A 20,810-nucleotide genomic window follows, 5' to 3' on the forward strand; every position below is an offset into this window, starting at 1 on the left:
CCAAACCAAGAACATCTCCAGAGGAACAACCTCTATAAAGTCACATAATTGGGGACACAGCCAATGTCATACAGACTAAATAAAAAAAAAAATCACAAGACTAATCACTATAAAGTCAAATAATGAAGGACCAGTCCATCCAAGGCCAAAACACCACAAGAGAAACCATCCCTACAAAGTCATGTAGTGCAAGAAAAGTCTATCTGAGACCAGAACATCCTTAGGAGGAGCCATCTCTAGAAAATTATATAATCGAGGACCTGTCCATCCATGCCCAGAATGTTGAAAGAGAAATCTCTACCTACAAAGTCACCTAGGGGAGATACATCCAAACCCAGAACATTCCCAGAAGAACCATTCATGCAAAGTTACATTGTGCAGGACAAGTCCAATGTGATACATCCAAACCCAGGACATCTCTAAAGGAACCATCCCTACAAAGTTGCATTTTGGAGGGCGAGGCGAGTCCAACATGATATGTCCTAAACCAGAACTACTCTAGAATGGGCATTGGTGCTGAAGACCTTACCCTTAGATACAACTGAATAGGATACATTATACATGGAAAGACCAACCTTAGCAACGTGACCCACTCCAGCTTCAATATTAAGTGACCTGTACCTGGGCTAAAACTCTTCATGACACATTTTGCAATATTATTGCTGCCACCCTAGACAATAGTTAGTGCTCAGGTGAAGAAGAGTAATGCCCCATACTCAGGATACATATGTAGGTAGTTGGGCATCATTACAACATTTTCTACACCATAAAACCAATCTTACCAACTTGAATTACTTTTCAAAGATAGTTTTGGAGAGAATACACAGCAGGATGACCATTTTCTTATGAGATAGAGTCTTGAAGACCAATCCCAGCTTTGATCAACTTCATCCTGAAAGTCCTATCACCATGATACAAATTCTGATGGCTGCAGTGATTGACAATAGAGCAGAAAATGCTCCACTAAAGACCTAGTTAGGGCTGATGGGTAATATCATGGCTGGTTGGAAGAGTGAAAGCCACAGGTTAATTACCCCATGATAATTTGGTGATGCATGAACATAAGTGGTATCACACCATGAAGTGAAGAAATCAGAGATGAAATGTCCCCACATGGAGGGGAAGGGGTTGAGCGGCTTCATTGTATGTAACAAACTCACCTATGTGCCTCCCGTACATGTGATAGTAGAAGGACACGCAATATATCGTTTTTAGAGATGGAAACTTGGAGGTGATGTTGTACAAGGGACTGATGAGTCTCGCCTTGTCACCGAAACGACGGGGTCTCGATGCCTCGATAAACATGTAGAAACCTAAGGAGTAGAAGAGAAAGTAAATGAGAAAGGCTCCACCGGATGGACCCTGCGTGTATAAGTTGCCTCCATCTACAAGAGTCTAAGAATGAGAACTAAGGTATAAAAATCAGCATTTTCCATAGTAGATATTCTCCAGCAACCCTGTCAGATGCCAGAATGAATAATTACTTAGGTGCCTTCTCTAGTAAGCACTGCTCGGCCTTGTTACAGAGAGGAGTGTCTGATTGGTTCACCTCTGTATAAATACTTTTGGTTTCTGCAATGTGGTGCAGTTGATAGCTGTGACATGTTCTATCCAGTGTTCCTTGTTCTAGCTCCAAGTACCTAGTTGTAATCAAGTTTTCTCTAGTTTGTCCAGTCAGTGTCTTACTCCTTGGTTTCTAGTCCAGTCATGTCCAGTGCATCCAATCAGCATGTCTTACACCTTGGTTTTCTTCCAGTCTTGTCTAGTCTATCCAGTCACTGTATCTTGCTCATTGGTCTTCTAGCCCTGTCTATGTTTCATAGTTTTTGGTTTGTCTACTCTTTCTCGGGTTGTTTCTGTCTTGGATCATTCCAGAATTTGCTTCTGTAGCCTCTTGTCTGGGTCCTAGTGTCTTCCTGGTCTCAGGAATAGTATTTTAGACAGGATCCTTCACAGAGACAACCTAGAGCTGTATAGGGACAGTGGAGTCTGGTGTCAAAGGACAGCCTCAGGAAGAGATATGGGAGAGTCAGAGTTAGGGTCAGCATTTCTCTGGTTCTTATTTTGCTGCCATACCATTGCGGGTCATATTATCATTATCTTCATCCTGATTATCCTGTTACCATCACTAACAGTTCCATCATCTACTGGTGAATCCTGGTTGCATTTGTGTTTATGTGTGCTTCATATCTATATTTTTTGCCACGTCTGACTGTGAGGTTATTCAGTTCCATTGTAAGTCTCGGGGGAATCTTAATAATGCGGCACACGGTTAGTAATTGGGAATAGCAACTGCTAAAAGTGAAGCGAGTTTTGTCATTTAGCGTCCAGTCGGCGTTTTTACATTAACCCATTACAGGCTGCGATTCCTGAAGTTATATGTTACTATTTGATTTTAGAAAAGAATTCCTAGCAAAGTTGGAATTTAGGGATCTAAACCCTAGAATATTCTGAAGCCCCAAGTTGTAATCAAGCTATAATTGCTCCTCACCTCCCATCCATTTGATACTTTGCCACTTTTTATTTCCACCTTCATTTCTCAGTGTGAAGAGGTCATCGTACATTTCCCCCATTACTTCAGTAACTTAGAGGCACGGTCACTATCCTGCATCATCGCTTTATGTCACCTTGGCTCGGTCCTCGGTCTCCTGTCCCTGTGACGGGCGGCTGCTGGGTTACAGATGGTGCCCAGCCCCGACACCTGTGCTGCCGTATTATTTAAGGATTATTGTATACTCCTCGGCAGAGAACTGATGTGACTAGGAGATGCCAGCCTGTGCTCTAATGGTGACTGGACCGTCCATTCTGCTCCAACGCCATATGTGAAGGGCACGGTGCCCAGCTCACACAAAGGTGTAAATGAAACTATACGCCAAGCGTACGGTGTGCGCTGTCCAGCTGGAAATTCAGAACATTCCCTGGGCACTGGCTTGAGGATGACGGACATAACTACTCCCATGACAGTATTTAAAGGTACGCAGAACTTGTCCAAGATTAGAAAAACATGGCTGCTCTCTTCCAGAAATAACATCACACCAGTCTATGGCTGTGTCTGCATTGCAGTGAATGAGAAATCCACACACAACCTGTAGATGGTTCTGGAAGAAAGTCATCATGTTTTTCTAATCCTAAAGGGGTTGTACCAAAAAGAACTTTATCACCGATCCGCAGGATTGGTGGGTGTGCACCCATTGAAATGAATGGAGTGGTGCTGCGCATGTGTGAGCACCACTGCATTCAAACCCCTCCTCACTGCAGGCAGTGCAGCACCCCTGCAGTGAGGACAAAAGGGGGACACAGGGTTCCCTTCCCAGGATCGGTGGGGCTCCGAGTGGTTGGACACCCACTGATCAGACTTTTATCACCTATCCTGGGGACTGCACCACACAGGAATTATATATAAAATGTAAGGATTGTATAATGAAACTTTTCAAAGTTTTCTAATAGAATTTATGTAGTTTTTCCCACAATGTTCAACCTCTGCCTGCTGTCAGTGAATACAAACACACCAGTTTACATTCAAAGACTGAAAAACCATCTTCTTATAATATTTCAAACAGCTGAGAGTCTGTTACAATGTATCACTGTGCCATGTAAGCTAAACAATTCAGCAGCACCAATTTCTCTTCTGCGCTCGCATCTGTCAGATCTGATGAACAGTGAAAGTAATGGAAGTACTTTGAAAAGGTACTGGTGTATTATGTCTCCACCGGTGCTAGGGGTTGACCGGCCTTAGTTGGAGGTAACGCCCCAGTTACGCACCTAGCTCCCGATTGACTCCTGCAGATCTATCCAGGCGGGGGAGCAGAGTGGCAGTGGAGTCGGGAGAAGCGGCTCCATGCTCCTACACACTGCAACAGGGAGGCCAGAGATTACAGTGACAGCGGTGCTGCTTTGCCTCCAGCACCATGGACGGTGATGACAGCGGGGCCAGCTGATCGGGAGGACTGTAGCGCACAGTGACAGTGTTGGATGGCAGCAGAGCACAGCAAGGAGACTGACAGCAGGGCCGGCTGATCGGGGAATATTGATGGGATTTACATTTCTCTTTTGTTCAGTCACTTTGCATTTTGTTAATTACTAACACTTCTAGTTTTGAAAACATTCTTACTTTGTAGCATTTTTTCCCCACCTGCCTAAAACTATTGCACAGTACTGTAGCTCTGGCACAGACCCTGCTGACTATTATGGGGTCCATCAGGCTTCTATCATGCTGTGCTTTCTTGTCTGGGATTATGTACCAGATCTGTGCCGGAGACTCCAACTGAGATATGAACACAGCCTTACCGGCACTGATACACTGTAACAACCCTTCTGCTCTGTTAGTAGGATTAAGTTAGGATGTTGACCAGATGCTGGAAAAATGTACTGTTGTCATTCACTGACATCCAGCAGAGATCTTGTAAAATATCGAAAAATTAAAAGAAAAGTCTATTAAATAGTTGCAGAATTGATTAAACTTCATTGCCATCAGACTGGCTACTGACCGTCAGGAGGAAGTCATCAAGGTAAAGGACTACCAATGGGCCCTCAGGGACTGCAGAAGACAGGACAGGAGAGGTCACCATACCAGCGCACTACTGACCTCCTGGGTTTAACTGACCATAACCCTTTATTCATACATGTTAGGTCTATGAGTGAGCGGTTACCCTCTGGCGCGCCGCTGCGGTCCATTTCTGGCCCCGTGTTCGCCGTTCTCCTTAAGCTCTGGGTTAATTTGCTCTGACGGATCCAATCAAAGGAGTCGTATTTGTCCTGGACGAATCCACAAAGTTTCTCGTCCTCGAACCTGCAGGTGCTGTCTGTGAATAGAAGTGCAGGGGGGTCAGTGCAAGGTGCCACCCTGACCGGGTCACGTCAGCTTTATCATTCACACTCAAGCACAACCAACCAGGCGCACAGACACATTACTATATTTTTTATCATTACACTAATTAATTTAAAAAATGAAGCAAATAGACTTGAAAACTATCTGCCGTTTTGTGTTTACAGCTCCTGTGCAGAATTCAGTGTTTCCATAGTTACAGACTACCCAAGTTGTAGCACTGGAGAATTAAAGCAGCCCTTCGGTCCCTGACGAACCAATACGGCAGCACCGCTTCTCTGACTACCTGATGAACACTGTGCATTAGTACTGCATCAGTAGTCTAAGGCGGTACATGCTGCTCTGATTGGCCAGGGAGCAGCGCTGGCCAATCAGAAGAGCATCTGCTGTCTTAGACTACTGAGGCGCTACCGATGCAAAGTGTGTAGTCAGAGAAGTGGTGCGGCCATATTGATATGTCAGGGTCACTTTAAAGGGTTTTTTTTGGGACTCCAATATGGATGGCAGGTCCTTTGGATAGGTAGGTCATCACATGTGATCAGGAGTCTGCTACTTGAGACCCCCACTGATCAGGAGTTTGAAGAGGCAACGGCGCTTGGGTGAGTACTGCAGCCTCTTAACTGCATACCAGGCACAGCGCTGTGCATATCATAGTGGCGATGTCTGATATAGCAGTGCAATCTTGTTCACTTTAATGGGACTGGGCTGCTCTCAGGTCACATGACCAATAAACATGATGTCACTGTCCTGAGAAGAGGCCATGGCACTCTCTTGAGTGCCATGGCCTTTTTAAACAGCTGACTGACAACCTGAATGAGCCAGCAATACTTCTGCTCTGGAAAACCCCTTTAACTTCCTCCCAACTGCATTACGTAAATATACATCATGCAGTACATGAGAGATGTACGGAGTGGGCTCGGTAGACGAGTCCGCTCAATACCTGGTGGCTATCAGCTGTTTTTGACAGCTGACAGATTCTGGCACAACTACAGCTAGCGCCAATCACAGCAGTTAGCTGTTTAGATGATGCCACAGTCAGACTGTGCATCTAAACAGTCACTAGAAAGGGGGGCCTTTTGGTGTCCCATTGGCCCCCTGGGACGTAATTGTGTGGAGCTGATGGGCTACAATGGCAGCCAGGAATCAGGTGAGGGCTTCCAGGGCTACCATGCATGGATCCTTATTAAACCCTGCCTGAAGCAGGGTTCAATAGGCAACACTGTAAATCACTATATACTGCAATATTGAAGTATTTCAGTATATAGTACAAGCGATCATATTATCATAAGTTCAAATTCCCTGTTAGGACTAAAAAATAGAGAAAAGCGTTCAATAAAATTTCTTAAAACAGAAAATATACATATATTTATATACATTAAAATTCAAAAAGCATCATTTTCCTATAGAAAATGCAAACAATGAAAAAAAGCCCACATTTGGTATCACGGTACTTGTAAAAGTCCTTGCCTATATACGCTACCATGTGTTGCACGGGGTCAACGTATATGGTGTCGGGTGGGGGGGGGACAACTTAGGTCTGCTAAGCTGTCTCCCCCTTCCCTCCCTGTCGTTGGCTCACCTCCTCTCTCCTCCCCTCCGGCTGTTTGCAATGGGAGGGGGCGGAGCTATGCTCCCGCCCCTTGTCCGCAATGGGAGGGGGTGGGATAAGGCGGAGCTTAAGAAATGTGAACAGCTGGTGGGGAGGAGAGAGGAGTAGAGAAGAGGGAGGGAGTTTAGCAGTCACACTGCTAATCTCCCTCTCTTCTCCGGCCGCTGTCATTGGCTCCCATAGTCCGGCCAAGAAGATAGTTCTAGGACTATCTGTCCTGCCTGGCGCTTTTACATGGGAATACGCCTGTGCGATCTGATGCATTGGAAAACGTGAAAAAGGGTGGCCGATATACGCTCTTGTGAATAAGCCCTGACTCGCAGAATAAATAAACTTCATATGAGATCATTCCTGCAATCGTGAATGCCGTAAAAAGTAAACCACCGGAAAACGGCGCAACTCTGCTTCCCTTTTATTTTATTGCAGTTTAATCTATTGAAAAACCTTTCAAAATTTTGTACAGTAGATTAAATGGTAACAATTCGCCCCGCAAAAAAACAAAGCCCTCATACAACTATGTGGATGAAAAAACAAAAATAAAAATATCAAAAATGTCTGATCCTGAATGAGTTTTTAGGACTTTTTAACCCTTTCCAATCCACTGGCTGATGTCTTAAAACATTATGATTTAAGGCTGTACAGCTCCGATGTTGGTAGACATTAGAGATGAGCGAGCATACTCGCTAAGGATAATTACTCGAGCGAGCATTGTCTTTAGCGAGTACCTGCCCGCTCGAGAGAAAAGGTTCGGGTGCCGGCAGGGGGCGGGGAGCGGCGGGGGAGAGCAGGGGGGAAAGGAGGGGAGATCTCTCTCTCCCTCTTTTCCCCCCGCTCCACCCTGCTCACTCCCGCAACTCAACGCTCACGCGCGCCGGGACCCGAATCTTTTCTTCCGAGCGGGCAGGTACTCGCTAAGGGCACTACTCACTCGAGCAATTGTCCTTAGCGAGTATGCTCGCTCATCTCTAGTAGACATCAGTCGGGGTTCTCTTACTGTATATTGCCAGCCTCTCTGCTGTCGGAGCCTATCCAACGTGTCACCTCATGCAGTACTGGCTTAAGCCAGCAGATAGCGCCGTTGTATAACGGCAGAAAAAGAGTAAGCCCCCTAGAAAAACCAGGATACAAACTAGATTGGAAAGGGTTAATGTTTGGCAGCTATTGTTTATTTATTTTTATTGTTTCCTTCTTTTCAATAATTTTTATCGGGTTTTATAATAAACAGAGGATAAAAGAAAGTTGACACATTTGTTGCGTTCGAATACAATTTCTGCACTGTGACACAAATCACGCGTTGCTGAACAGTAATGAGACTAATGTTCCTTCTTACAAAAGAAAAGAACACAGTTGCCAGGTTAACGCAGTTCGCACCAGATATCAACTGTGAACCAGAAGCTAGAACCTTCACCCTTCCCCATATCTCCATGTCTTAACCCCCTCCCTTCCCTAACAGATCCTTTTGTCATGAGATAAAAGCCTTCAAGTGGCGGCAATTATGGTTGAGACGCACAGAAGTAGACAATTCCTTGAAGTGAATGCCTCAGTACTGATGGCTGCATTGTTGTGGCTGCCGCACAGATCTAAGGACCTCCACCTGTTGGGTAATGCGTGTAATATCTGGTATCAGAAGTGAGGAGGAAGAATGTGACGTCCTTCGCCCTTGGCGATTACAAGCCGTCCGCCTGCCATGATTATTCTAACACTTAAGCCGTTAACAAATAAGGCAGGACCTTTCCTTTCCACTTCATTTCTTCCTAACAAGAATGCTAAAAATGACCTTTTTACAATCAAAATGCAAAGTCCCCCATTGGAATTAATGAGCCGCGCTGCGCCGCCGTGTAGTGGAGGCAAGGTAGCAGAGGTCATTATATCAGATGTGATTTCCTGCCCTCGCATTAACCCTCTCCGCTCTCCCCGGCCACAATATACGGCCTCATCCGGATTAATATCGTCTCCGCCTCAGAAGCAATAAACAAGATTACGTCACTTTCGCGGAAATGTAAAGATAAATGAAGAAGTAACGGAAGGCGAAATGTTCATGACGTGAAAGTCAAATAAAAAATGTTCAACGTAAGACGAACCTCTCCTCCCACGTATCACAGCAAATGCATGATGTGTGCCACTAGTAAATGGCAGATTCGGTGCCCCATGGCGCTGGACGGCGCTGCGGACATTGACCGCCGGTCGGCTTTATGTCTATTAAAAGATATACAAGGTGGGCCACAGAAGAGTAGCCATAGAATGGAAGCTGCGCTCTGATTGGCGTGGATGATGAAGAATAGGCTTGAAGCGCCGATTTTCCTCTCTGGCCTCTCCGGTCTGCCTGCTCAGTGTTATCTTAGGAACATTGGCGCATATTTATTATCCGGCTTGTGCTAGAACTGTGGCAGTAAAAGGTTGCAATTTTGGTGCAAGTGCCAAAGTTGAGACTTTTTCAAGGTATACACTGATTCCCAACATTTTTTGCAAAGTGGGTGGAGCTAAGCAATTAGAGGGCATGGCCACTTGTCAGCCCAACCGATTGACTAAAATTTAGGCCAGAAGCTGGGGAAAATAGTAATAACTGAAATCTATGTCAGCTCCTACCAAACATAGAGGCCGTCAGATGTGATTAATGTAGTAAGAGGCTGGGACCTCGTAATAAATTTGTTGCACTTACAGTGGTGCAAACTTTACCTAAAGCAGTGTATTTCCCCGGTCTAAGGGCTCACACCCACTGGCAATACAATATCCTTGCGATGCGAGAGTGAATGAAAGCGCATGATAATGAAACACATGATTTTCAATGGTTTCATTCTCATTGGCGATGTCTTCACTGTAACCTCGCATCACAAAGAAGAATCTGCGATATCGCCCATTGTTCTTAATGGGGCCGGCGGCAGCAGTGCTAGCCCCATTGAAAACATAGGGAGTACATTGCGCTCCCATGACACAGATGTGACAGCTACGGCAGGGGATTCCTTCATCTACGTGGGGACTACAGGGATGAAGGAATGCCCTGTCACAGCTGTGGTAGAGGTCCGCGATGCTAGCCCATTGCTTGCAATGGGGCCGGCGCTGTTACAGCCCTATTGAAAGAAATGGAATGAAGGGTACCACCGCGGCAATGATTTTTGGGAAGGGCTTGAAATATAAGTCCTTTCCTAAAAATCATGGCTAGCTGTAAAAAAAAGTAAAAAAAAAAAAAAAAAAAAAAAAGATTAACCCAACCAGAAGAGCCGTCCGTCTCTTCTCCCCGGCTCCGGCAGTCGTCAGTTGTCTTCTGGAGGCCGGGGATTGAAAAATCCCCGCCTCCAGAAAGCTCTGCCTCTGATTGGCTGATCACTGTTGCCAATCAGAAGCAGCGCCCAGCCGTCATCAGAAGCAGCGCTTTCTGGAGGCGGGGATTGCATCAGAGTCCTTTTAAAATGATCAGTTTTTAACTGAATGTGGAATGATTGCAAACAGAAGCAGAGTGAATGGGAACGCCGCGTTTTTTTTTTCTTGCAACATCACATGAGTGAAAACATCGCAAATGTGAAGAAAGCATTGAAAATCATTGGTTCCATAATTCTAAATTTTAAGGGTGGATTCAGACGACCGTATATCGGCTCGGTTTTCACGCAGAGCCGATATACGGTGTCCTTGTCTGCAGGGGAAGGGGGGGGAGGATGGAAGAGCCAGGAGCAGGAACTGAGCTCCCGCCCCTTCCCCACCCCTTGCTGCTATTTGCAAAAGGAAGGGGCGAGATGGGGGCGGAGCTAAGTCCCGTCGCTTAGCTCCGCCCTGCCCCTCCTATTGCAAATAGTGGCGAGGGGCGGGAGCTCAGTTCCTGCTCCTCACTCTTCCATCCTTCCCCCTCTGCAGACAAGGACACCATATATCAGCTAGGCGTGAAAGCCGAGCCGATATACGGTCGTCTGAATCCACCCTTACTCTGCGTCACATCGTGCGAAAATCCCGCAATTTTCTCGCTGTGTGAAGGCACCCTAAGGGTGCAATCACACGTGCGAATGCAACTTCTGTCCGAAAACTGGAACAAAATAGCACCCATTGATTTGAATGCATGTACGCACAGCAGCCAACTGGGGTGAAGAAGTCCCTAATAACAATGGATATACAGAGGGGTGTGAATACTTTTTCAAATCCTTGTATTTTTTTAAATATGCACATTGTTTTCATTTCTTCCATTTGCGGTGGGGAATCTGACATTTATATGGTGCTTGTTTTGAAAAAAGAAAAAGGAAAACTTGCGCCATTTTTTAACCCCGAGTGCACCATTTCATTATGGCCGTTGTGTTTCAGGCCATCTCTTCACAAGGTCCGGGGCTCATTTTCTATAGACCTCTTCAGGTCTGAGCCTCAGGACACATCATAATAATACAGATCACGGATTTAACGAGCGGCGCCTTCTCATAACTGAGACGCTTCATGTCTCGGGGATAGAGCGGTCACACCATCCCCTGATCGACTTTGCCGGCGTGGAACGCATGAACGCACACATCTCGCCTGTTGCTATGGAATTCATATTTCTGGGAGAAGTGCAGTCATTTGCTGTGTAATTGGGGAACAGGTGCTCAGAGTTTTGTTTCTTAGTTGCAAAGATCCCTGAAGATTTGTATCTAAAAAAAAACGTGTTAAAGTGAAGCTTCGAGCTACAACCACAATAATGATCACATGAGGAGATTAGCATAAGTAATAGTCCCCTAGGAAAAACATATTACAGGAAGTGCCGCACTTACCTGCAGGTGAGATCTGGCTGAAGGGAATTCATGAATTCATTATCCTGTACTAATCCTGAGTACATCCTGTATTATACTCCAGAGCTGCACTCACTATTCTGCTGGTGGAGTCACTGTGTACATACATTACTTATCCTGTACTAATCCTGAGTACATCCTGTATTACACTCCAGAGCTGCACTCACTATTCTGCTGGTGGAGTCACTGTGTACATACGTTACTTATCCTGTACTGACCCTGAGTTACATCCTTTATTATACTCCAGAGCTGCACTCACTATTCTGCTGGTGGAGTCACTGCATACATACGTTACTTATCCTGTACTGACCCTGAGTTACATCCTTTATTATACTCCAGAGCTGCACTCACTATTCTGCTGGTGGAGTCACTGCATACATACATTACTTATCCTGTACTGATCCTGAGTTATATCGTGGATTATACTCCAGAGCTGCACTCACTATTCTGCTAGTGGAGTCACTGTGTACATACATTACTTATCCTGTACGGATCCTTAGTTCCATCCTCTATTATACTCCAGAGCTGCACTCACTATTCTGCTGGTGGAGTCACTGTGTACATATATTACTTATCCTGTACTGATCCTGAGTTCCATCCTCTATTATACTCCAGAGCTGCACTCACTATTCTGCTGGTGGAGTCACGGTGTACATACATTACTTATCCTGTACTGATCCCGAGTTACATCCTTTATTATACTCCAGAACTGCACTCACTATTCTGCTGGTGGAGTCACTGTGTACATACGTTACTTATCCTGTACTGACCCTGAGTTACATCCTGTATTACACTCCAGAGCTGCACTCACTATTCTGCTGGTGGAGTCACTGTGTACATACGTTACTTATCCTGTACTGACCCTGAGTTACATCCTTTATTATACTCCAGAGCTGCACTCACTATTCTGCTGGTGGAGTCACTGCATACATACGTTACTTATCCTGTACTGACCCTGAGTTACATCCTTTATTATACTCCAGAGCTGCACTCACTATTCTGCTGGTGGAGTCACTGCATACATACATTACTTATCCTGTACTGATCCTGAGTTACATCCTGGATTATACTCCAGAGCTGCACTCACTATTCTGCTAGTGGAGTCACTGTGTACATACATTACTTATCCTGTACGGATCCTGAGTTCCATCCTCTATTATACTCCAGAGCTGCACTCACAATTCTGCTGGTGTAACAATGACACGGGTGTTCTACGGCACTATGTCACATAACAAACAGCTCTGCTACATCAGTGTATATCATATCCAAAAGCGCCACACACATACATACACATGAACACACCACATACTACGCACGCACTCACCTGATTGGCTCGGGTAGTTGATGGCTGGAAAAGAAGAAAGACGATTATTTACTTTTATGATTAAAATGAAATATGAAATATAAAGAAGTAAAGTGGACGCCCTCCGACTGGAGCAGCAAGAATGGCGCAGTGCGGGCTATCCAGCCCCTGAAAACTCAACTGTTCTGTCTAAAACCACCTCCTGTAGGGGGTGAGAAAACATCACCACAAACCATTAGGCCAGATATACACAGACAAGATTTCCTATCGTCGTGCGTGAATCGCACAAAAATAGGACTTGCTTTGGTTTTTTTGGTCTCACCCCACTGGCACGTGAGGAAACGGGCCGGTATGAATTAACTTAATGGGCTAATACATGGCGAGAGTTCTCTGCACGGCGCAAACGCACAGAACTCGTACGATTTTGACACCTATGTAAATAAGCACTTACTGAAAATGGTTATTTTATGTTTTTCAGAATAATTATTTTTACGTTCTTTTACCTTGTTACACTACATGTTTATGTCTTATACTCTAGTTACAGCTAGAGCTGCAGTCACAGACCTGCTGTTACATCATGTCTTTTACTCTAGTTACATCTAGAGCTGCAGTCACATTTCTGCTGTTACAGCATGTCTTATATTGTAGTTACATCTAGAGCTGCGGTCACAGTCCTGCTATTACATCATGTGTTTTACTCTAGTTACATCTGGAGCTGCACTCACAGTCCTGCTGTTTTTTCATTATACTGCTGCTTTTAATTACAGTTCTACTGACATGTGATGCCTTGTGCTGCAATCACATCTAAAGCTGCAGTCATACTTCTGCTGTTATGGTACATTGTGTCTCAAGCTTCAGTTATCCAGAGCTAAAATCACAATTCTGCTGTTTACACTATGACTTATACTCCAGTCACGTCTGGACTGGCATTTACAGTTCTGCTTGCATGTGATATATTTTATACTGCAGTCATATCCAGAGCTGCACTCACAATTCTGCTAGTTATGTTGGAGCTGCATGTAGAATTCTGCTTGCATGTGATGCCTCATCCTGCATTCACATCCAGAGCTGCAGTCATCATTCTGCTGTTATATTATGTTATATACTGCAGTCATGTCTGGACCTGTATTTCCAGTTCTGCTTGCATGTGATATCTTCTACTACAGCCATCTCCAGAGCTGCACTCAGAGTTCTGTTATATTGTTTCTTATACTCTAGTTACATCTGGACCTGCATTTAATGTTCTGCTGACATGTGATGTCTCATACTACAATCACATCCAGAGCTGCACTCACAGTTCTGGCAATCACACCCCGTTTTATGCTTCAGTTACATCCAATTACCACTGCCCTTACAATTCTGATGTAACATCACATCTTATAGTCTTGTCACATCCAGAGCTGCACTCACTGTTCTGCCATCATCACTGATTTATACATACTGCAGCCACCTTGCTGTTACATCATATCTTGTACTCCATACGTTAGCAGAGCTGACTGACTCTCTGATGACTATTAGGGCTCTGGGCAGGACAGGGTTAACCGCGATGTTTGCATTAAATATTAACACCCCCCCATGATTCAGATGCATTATGGTGAGCGTGCTGGGGCCGGTGGCGTTGAGCAGCTGTACACACAGACCATGCCGGCTCTCGGAGGCTTCACGCCTCGCTGATCCAGGCTGGGCAGACAGTCAGGTCCCCTCACAGGAGACACAGATGAGAAACAACGGGCATGATGGTGGAGCGAACAGCAGACCGCGACAAAGACGAGAACCTACATGCCGTATTTGTCTACTAAGTAGACCTGAAACGCCCACAACAAGGGGGCACAAACTTATCGCATATACAGCCTGAGTCACCCAGAAGAAGCAGTGCTAGGCCGGACTGAACGAAGAGGAGACATCCCGATAATGATGAAGATGAGAAAAACTAAAGACGCAATCACTGCTCCGACAACCTCTCCGACATGATATAGGGGCTGGTTGTCAGTAGTATAGGGGGCGGGGCTCTGACAACCTCTCCGACATGATATAGGGGCTGGTTGTCAGTAGTATAGGGGGCGGGGCTTTGACAACCCCCCCAGATGTGGTATAGGGGCCCATTGTCAGCAGTATGGGGGGGGGGGGGGGGGGCTCAGTGAGGGGAAAATTGCCAACAGAAAGTAATTTCAGTCCCTAGGAAGCTTTGATCTCCTTCACTTCAGCATCTCCTCTGCTCCCCTCTCCCTCTCGCACCTCCTATGGCCCTCTTCCTCTTAGATCTCTTTCTCTCCCACACCTACGTTTCCCTACTTCCTTTTTGTTCCCCCTCCTGCACCCTCTCTGGTTCCCTTAGACTTTTCCCCCTTCCCTGCCACACCTCCTCTCATCCCCCTGCGCTTTGATCGCCTTCCCTCCTGAGCCTCCTTTGCTCTCCTTCCTCTTTGATCCCTTCCCTTGAGAATGTCCTCTAGTCCTCTCGTCTTCGATCCACTTACTCTGACACCACCTTTAGTCCCTTTACCTTTGTGCACCGTCTTTGGACTCCTTTCCCTTTGATTGCCTTCCTTCTTGTGCCTCCTCTGCTCTCCTCCCCCTTTGATCCCCTTCCCTCCTGCACCTCCTCTGCTACTTTTCCCCTTTGATCCCCTTCCTTCTTGTGCTTCCTCTGCTCCCTTCTCTTTGGATCTCTTTCCCTCCTGCACCTCCTATGCTCCCTTCCCCTTTTATCCCCTTCCAACCTGCACATTCTGTGCTCTCCTCCCCCTTTGATCGATCGTTTCCTTTCTGTACTTCCTCTGCTCCCTTCCCTTTTGATCCCTTTCCTCCCTGCACCCCCTCTGCTCTCCACCCCTTTGATCCCCTTCCTCTGCTCCTCTTACTCTTTGATCCCCTTCCTCCCTGCACCCCCTCTGCTCTCCTCCCCCTTCGATCCCCTTCCTCCCTGCACCCCCCTCTGCTCTCCTCCCCCTTTGATCCCTTTCCTCCCTGCACCCCCTCTGCTCTCCTCCCCCTTTGATCCCTTTCCTCCCTGCACCTTCTCTGCTCTCCTCCCCTTTGATCTCTTTCCTCTCTGCACCCCCTCTGCTCTCCTGCCCCTTTGATCCCCTTCTCTCTTGCACCTCCCTCTGATTCACACTCAACATTTGACCTAACAATTGAAGAAGTCTCCAAGCGTCTCTCTTGTTCACAGCCCTCTACCTGTGACCCTGATCCCTCTTACCTCCTCCAGTCTGTCTCCTGGAGTGTCATTGGTCAGCTCACTACAATATTTAACCTGACTCTTTCCCTCTTCCTTTAAAGGGATTGTGTGTTCACAAAAAACAACAATGGCTGGCCTTGGGATAAAACAAAAAAAGTGATCATACCCACCTGCTTTCGGCCCCCTGGCCACAGCTGAGCGTCTCCTGTCTGCGGCATGGCTCTCCTCCAGAAGATAGGTAACCACTGTGGCCAATCAGAAGTTGGATGTGAGCGCCAATTCCAGGAGTTTCGAGATTGACGCTGCGGCCTATGATTGGCAACCGTGGTCGCATGATTTTCAGAGGACGTCCATGCTGGGTGCTATGGATGGGGCTGCGGGAGCCAATCAGCTGTGCCCTGGGGTGCCAAAGTGTTATCTCTTTTTTTGTGCCAATATGTGCCAGTCACTGCACTGATACCTCCTCCCTGCGCCAGTCACTGCTCGGGTGCCTGCACTTTGTGCCATTCAGTGCACCATTGCCTCTACCCCGTGCTAGTCACTGCACCAATGCCTCCACTCTGTGCCGGTCACTGCTTGGGTGCCTGCACCCTGTGCCATCCTGTGCACCAATGCCTCTACCCTGTGTCAGTTACTGCACCAATGCCTCCATACTGTGTCAGTCGCTGCTCTGATGCCTGCACCCTGTGCCATACAGTAAGCCAATGCCCCTACCCTGTGCCAGACACTGCACTGATGCCTCCACCCTGTGCCAGTCACTGCACTGATGCTACCACCCTGTGCCAGTCACTGCACTGATACCTCCACCCTGTGCTAGTCACTGCACTAATGCCTCCACCCTGTGTCAGTCAGTGCTTAGGTGCCTGCACCCTGTGCCATTGAGTATGCCAGTGCCTCCAATCTGTGCTAATCACTGCACTGATACCTCCATCCTGTGCCAGTCACTGCACTAATGGCTCCACTACACTGTTCGCCCATACATTACAGAATACAATTGAAACTCATCACTCTCATCCACAAGGCTCTCCACAGTGCTGCAGGGGCCCATATCTCCTCCCTCATCTCTTCCATCGCCCTTCCTGCTCTCTCCGCCATCTTAATGACCTTATACTTAGTTCCTCCTTAATCTGAGCCTCTAACCCCCACTTCCAGTAATCGATGAATAGCGGTTATTGTAGTATAAGGTGTGCTGATCTCATATAATTATATCAGTGATGTCATCACTAGGGGGCGGAGCTCTGACTACCTCTCAGACATGATATAGGGGCTGGTTGTCAGCAGTAATATATGAATAGCTAATTTGTCACTTACGCTCTTTGTATCGGATGGTCCTTGAGGCGGAGTCCCCGGGTCCGCACACAGTGTGTGGGGTGATCTTCACCTCGTAACTTTGGGGAATCTTGAGATCGGTCAGTCTGTGCTCGTACAGGAAGCCTTTCCTCATATCTCGGCTGGTCGCCACGAAAGTGTTCGCCCCCTTCATGTTTGGCTGCAAATCAGACAAGACGATTTGATAAATATGAACATAAGATCAGTGATCCATACATTGTATCCTCCAGAAATGAAAGACGGGGTCATGTGATCTTACCATACTTGCCTACAAGGCAACAGATGTGCAAAATTATGTCTGCCCTAGAATAAAACGTACATCTTCATTGCAAATTGTATGAGATGAACTAACAGGCACAGATGCCCAAGAGCCCGAGAAAGCGGGGAGTTCAAGTGTCCAACAACTTCCATGTAGTACATTCATACATATGGTCAGTATAATACTAGTATCCCAACCTGGAGGTGTAAGGATGTGGCTGCGGTCTGCAGCATGAGTTACCTAGAGAATATGTACTACAACTCTCAGCAGTCCGTGCAGCCCCCTCAAGGACAAAGGGCTGTAAGCTCATGGGATCATGTGATCACCATATGCTGCTATGGTGCTACTATGATGGACCGCCCGGTGACACATGCTCAGGAACTAGTTACAATGTTTCTCTTTCTATCAACATGTATCCGTTTTGTGTTTATTTGGCATTTTTGTTCACAACTTTTTTTGCAACCGTCTGTACAAAACACAATTCGCTCCCCCCCCCCCCCCCCCGCCCGTAATATTAATCTTCTCCGGATCTCGTCTCGCTTCTCACTAATCACATTTCCTCCCACTGTTCTGGCCTTCTGGAGTGACCACCAGGGTCTCCTTATTTCCGCTATTAAGTTCCATCTCATTCTACGGAGCTACAAGGAATTTTGCGCCAATGAGTTTGAGCCCCTTGTCGCCAGGTTCTTCATCTTTTTTACGGTTGAGCCGAGCCATGGAGGGAGCGCCGCAACGCCAGAGAGATTTATTAGACTCGCATGAAGGGATCGATGTGAAATTCTTCATTTATGGATGGGGGAGGCTGTAATCACAGGTGACAGTCGCAGTAACATTCGTGAGAAGTGTTCTAGCGCTGCAACTTGGAGGAGATTTTCTATCCAGCTTTATGATTATTTGTATAATTAGAGTTACCCCAAATTTGAAGGAATCCTTCGCAGCCACTTTATTAGAGCCCCCCCCTTGTAGGAATATCGGCCCCTGCAGACAGGAAGCCACTTGTAGTTGCAGCAGATTAGATGGAGTTGCTGACATGTTCTGACCAGCTGACAGGAAGGGTCATCGGTTCATGATGATTGCGCCAAATTCTGACCTCTCATTAGCACTGAGCAACAGAAATCTGGATCCATCTGACCAGGGGATGTTTTTCCACTACTCAGTGATAGCATTTTTTGCACTGTTTTACCCCTACATTTTGGCCATTGGAGTCTTGTCTTTCTGTTTCTTTTAGATATAATGGCCGCCTGCTATTATAGCTGTGAGGATCGGTGAGTTGTGTGTTCAGACACGTTAGTCGGAGCCCCAGCGTTGGATTCAGCTGCTCCTGACTGTACGACACCTGTTGGTCAGAACGATTCCTGACATCCTCTTCTGACCCCTTTCAGTGATGAGTTGTTTCCGTCCACAGGATTCCATTTGCTGGATGTTTTTCTTTGATCACGTCGTTCTCTCTATACTCTCCACAATATTCCATTGTGCCATCAGTTACATATGGACGTCACACTATGAGTCACTTGGATGTCACATTATGAGTCACCTGGATGTCAATGAAAAAGTAAATATTTCTTCAGGTTTTTATCCGAATTCTGTTCCAATTACTCTAGTAATACAAAGTCGAGTCACATTATTATGACCACCAGCTAATATCCAGATTAACCGCCGTGTGCCGCACGGACTCTATAAGGTGCTGGTAGGTGGTCTCAGGTATCTGGAGCCATACTGGCTGCAGTATATCCCACAGTTGCTGGGGGGTGCATGCAGGAGGATCCATAGAGCGAACACCAAGATCAAGGTGGCGCCAAAGATGCTCAATTAGGTTCTAGTCTGGGGAAATAGGGGGCAGGGAAGTACTTGGAAATCTTGGTCATGCTCTTCCAACCACTGGTGGACATTTCCAGCCATATGACATGTCGCATCGTCTTGCTGGAAGACCCCATCTGCTCTAGGGAAGACAGACAGCATGTATGGGGGGACGAGATCTGCAAGGATGGATTCATAACCACATTGGTTCAGAGAGCCTTCCACATGGATGAGAGTCCAAAGAATGCCACGAAAACATTCCCCAGACCATAGCTTGTGTTCTTCCAGCAATAGTGGCAAGGTATTTGTTATTATATATCTCTCACCTGGCACAATAACGTCCATCCATTCGATGAAGCAGGAAAAAAGGCTCCTCGGAGAAGACAATCCTTTGCCAATCAGCGGTGGTCCAATTCCAATACTGCAGTACAAATAGAAGCCTTTTCTTCTGATGCCCCTTTGTTAGCAGTGACCATCCGTCTGCTTTGGAGCCCCGTGGGTTGTGTTAGACACATGTTTGGTAGCCCCCTGATTCATACCCATGGTGGGATGTCCCACTGTAGGGTATCAGTTGGCCCTCACACTCCTTGGTAGCCGACGTTCACTCTCACATCAGTGGCACGTGCTGCTCTGTAGTTTCCTCGTTGGTTATTTCCAGTGGTACCATTTGTCCGCTCACGATACACTGTCACCGCAGCAGCATGGAACAATTAACTAACTGCGCTGTTTGAGACATACTGTCACCCATGACCCAAAAGCCCATTATCCTCCGTTCCTACAACTCTGATCACGCCTTTTACCCATGACAATGAGTGATATGTGTCCAATCTGTATAGCTAGCAGCACACTAACTTCAAGCAAAACACTTGCTGAGGCCCTTGTGTCCTTCTGCCAAACGCCACTCCGAAGTCAGAACCCATACTTCTGTGTAGATGATCATAGTCCCAATAATCACGAAAGAAGAGTGGCAGCAGATATGGTACAGACAATTTATCAAGCTTGATAAAGACTGGCAAAGTGGAAACATCGCTGCTGATTTTACCATGGAGGAATAAAATGGACTTTTGAATTGTCTGCACCGTATCTGTTGTCACTCTTCTTTCTTAATTAATGAGTGATTTCTGAGCAGACAGCCCGTCACACACCCTGTCACTTTCTTCATGGGCTAAGCGCTGCCGCCGAACGCAGGAGGTGGTCATAAGAATGTGACGTGATTGTGTATATTTTATAGAAATCAATAGTGATGAGTGAGCATACTCGCTAAGGGCAATTACTCGAGCGAGCATTGCCCTTAGCGAGTACCTGCCCGCTCGGGAGCAAAGATTCGGCTGCCGGCGGCAGGCGGGGAGCGGCGGGGGAGAGAGGGGAGGAACGGAGGGGAGATCTCTCTCTCCCTCTCTCTCCTGCTCCCCCTGCTCATAGCAACTCACCTGTCACCTGCACCGGCAGCCGAACCTTTCCTTCCGAGGGGGGAGATACTCGCTAAGGACAATGCTCGATCGAGTAATTGTCCTTAGCTAGTATGCTCGCTCATCTCTAGAAATCAACACTCAGTTTTTCGGACACAGAGCTCCAGATCTGCTGCATAGACAGTTGTATTATAACATTCTTGCTGCTTTTAGTCACCCCTAGGGGGCACTTGGGTGCTTCCTGGAGATAGAATTAGTCCTGACTACAATGCAGTCAGTAATATGCAAAGAGCCTCTCCCAGTGGTGGCTGCAGGCACTAGTTTTATCATGATATTCATGCAAAGTCAATTCAAAGTAG

The 20,810-nt window shown here is 46.6% G+C and overlaps 1 protein-coding gene across 6 annotated transcripts in view; it reads right to left on the reverse strand.

Annotated features, from left to right (window-relative positions):
- MDGA1 (MAM domain containing glycosylphosphatidylinositol anchor 1) overlaps positions 1 to 20,810 on the reverse strand; it is a 271,881-nt gene that overhangs the window by 28,565 nt on the left and 222,506 nt on the right. For all 6 annotated transcript variants that reach the window (XM_066595295.1, XM_066595292.1, XM_066595293.1 and 3 more), the window contains 4 exons: positions 16,969 to 17,146; positions 12,498 to 12,521; positions 4,650 to 4,802; positions 1,161 to 1,313 (listed from right to left, as the gene is read on the reverse strand). In XM_066595295.1, the coding sequence (XP_066451392.1) occupies positions 1,161 to 1,313; positions 4,650 to 4,802; positions 12,498 to 12,521; positions 16,969 to 17,146 (508 nt within the window). The remainder of the gene's footprint in view (positions 1 to 1,160; positions 1,314 to 4,649; positions 4,803 to 12,497; positions 12,522 to 16,968; positions 17,147 to 20,810) is intronic.

Source organism: Eleutherodactylus coqui, chromosome 3, assembly GCF_035609145.1.
Source record: "Eleutherodactylus coqui strain aEleCoq1 chromosome 3, aEleCoq1.hap1, whole genome shotgun sequence".
Taxonomy (NCBI): domain Eukaryota; kingdom Metazoa; phylum Chordata; class Amphibia; order Anura; family Eleutherodactylidae; genus Eleutherodactylus; species Eleutherodactylus coqui.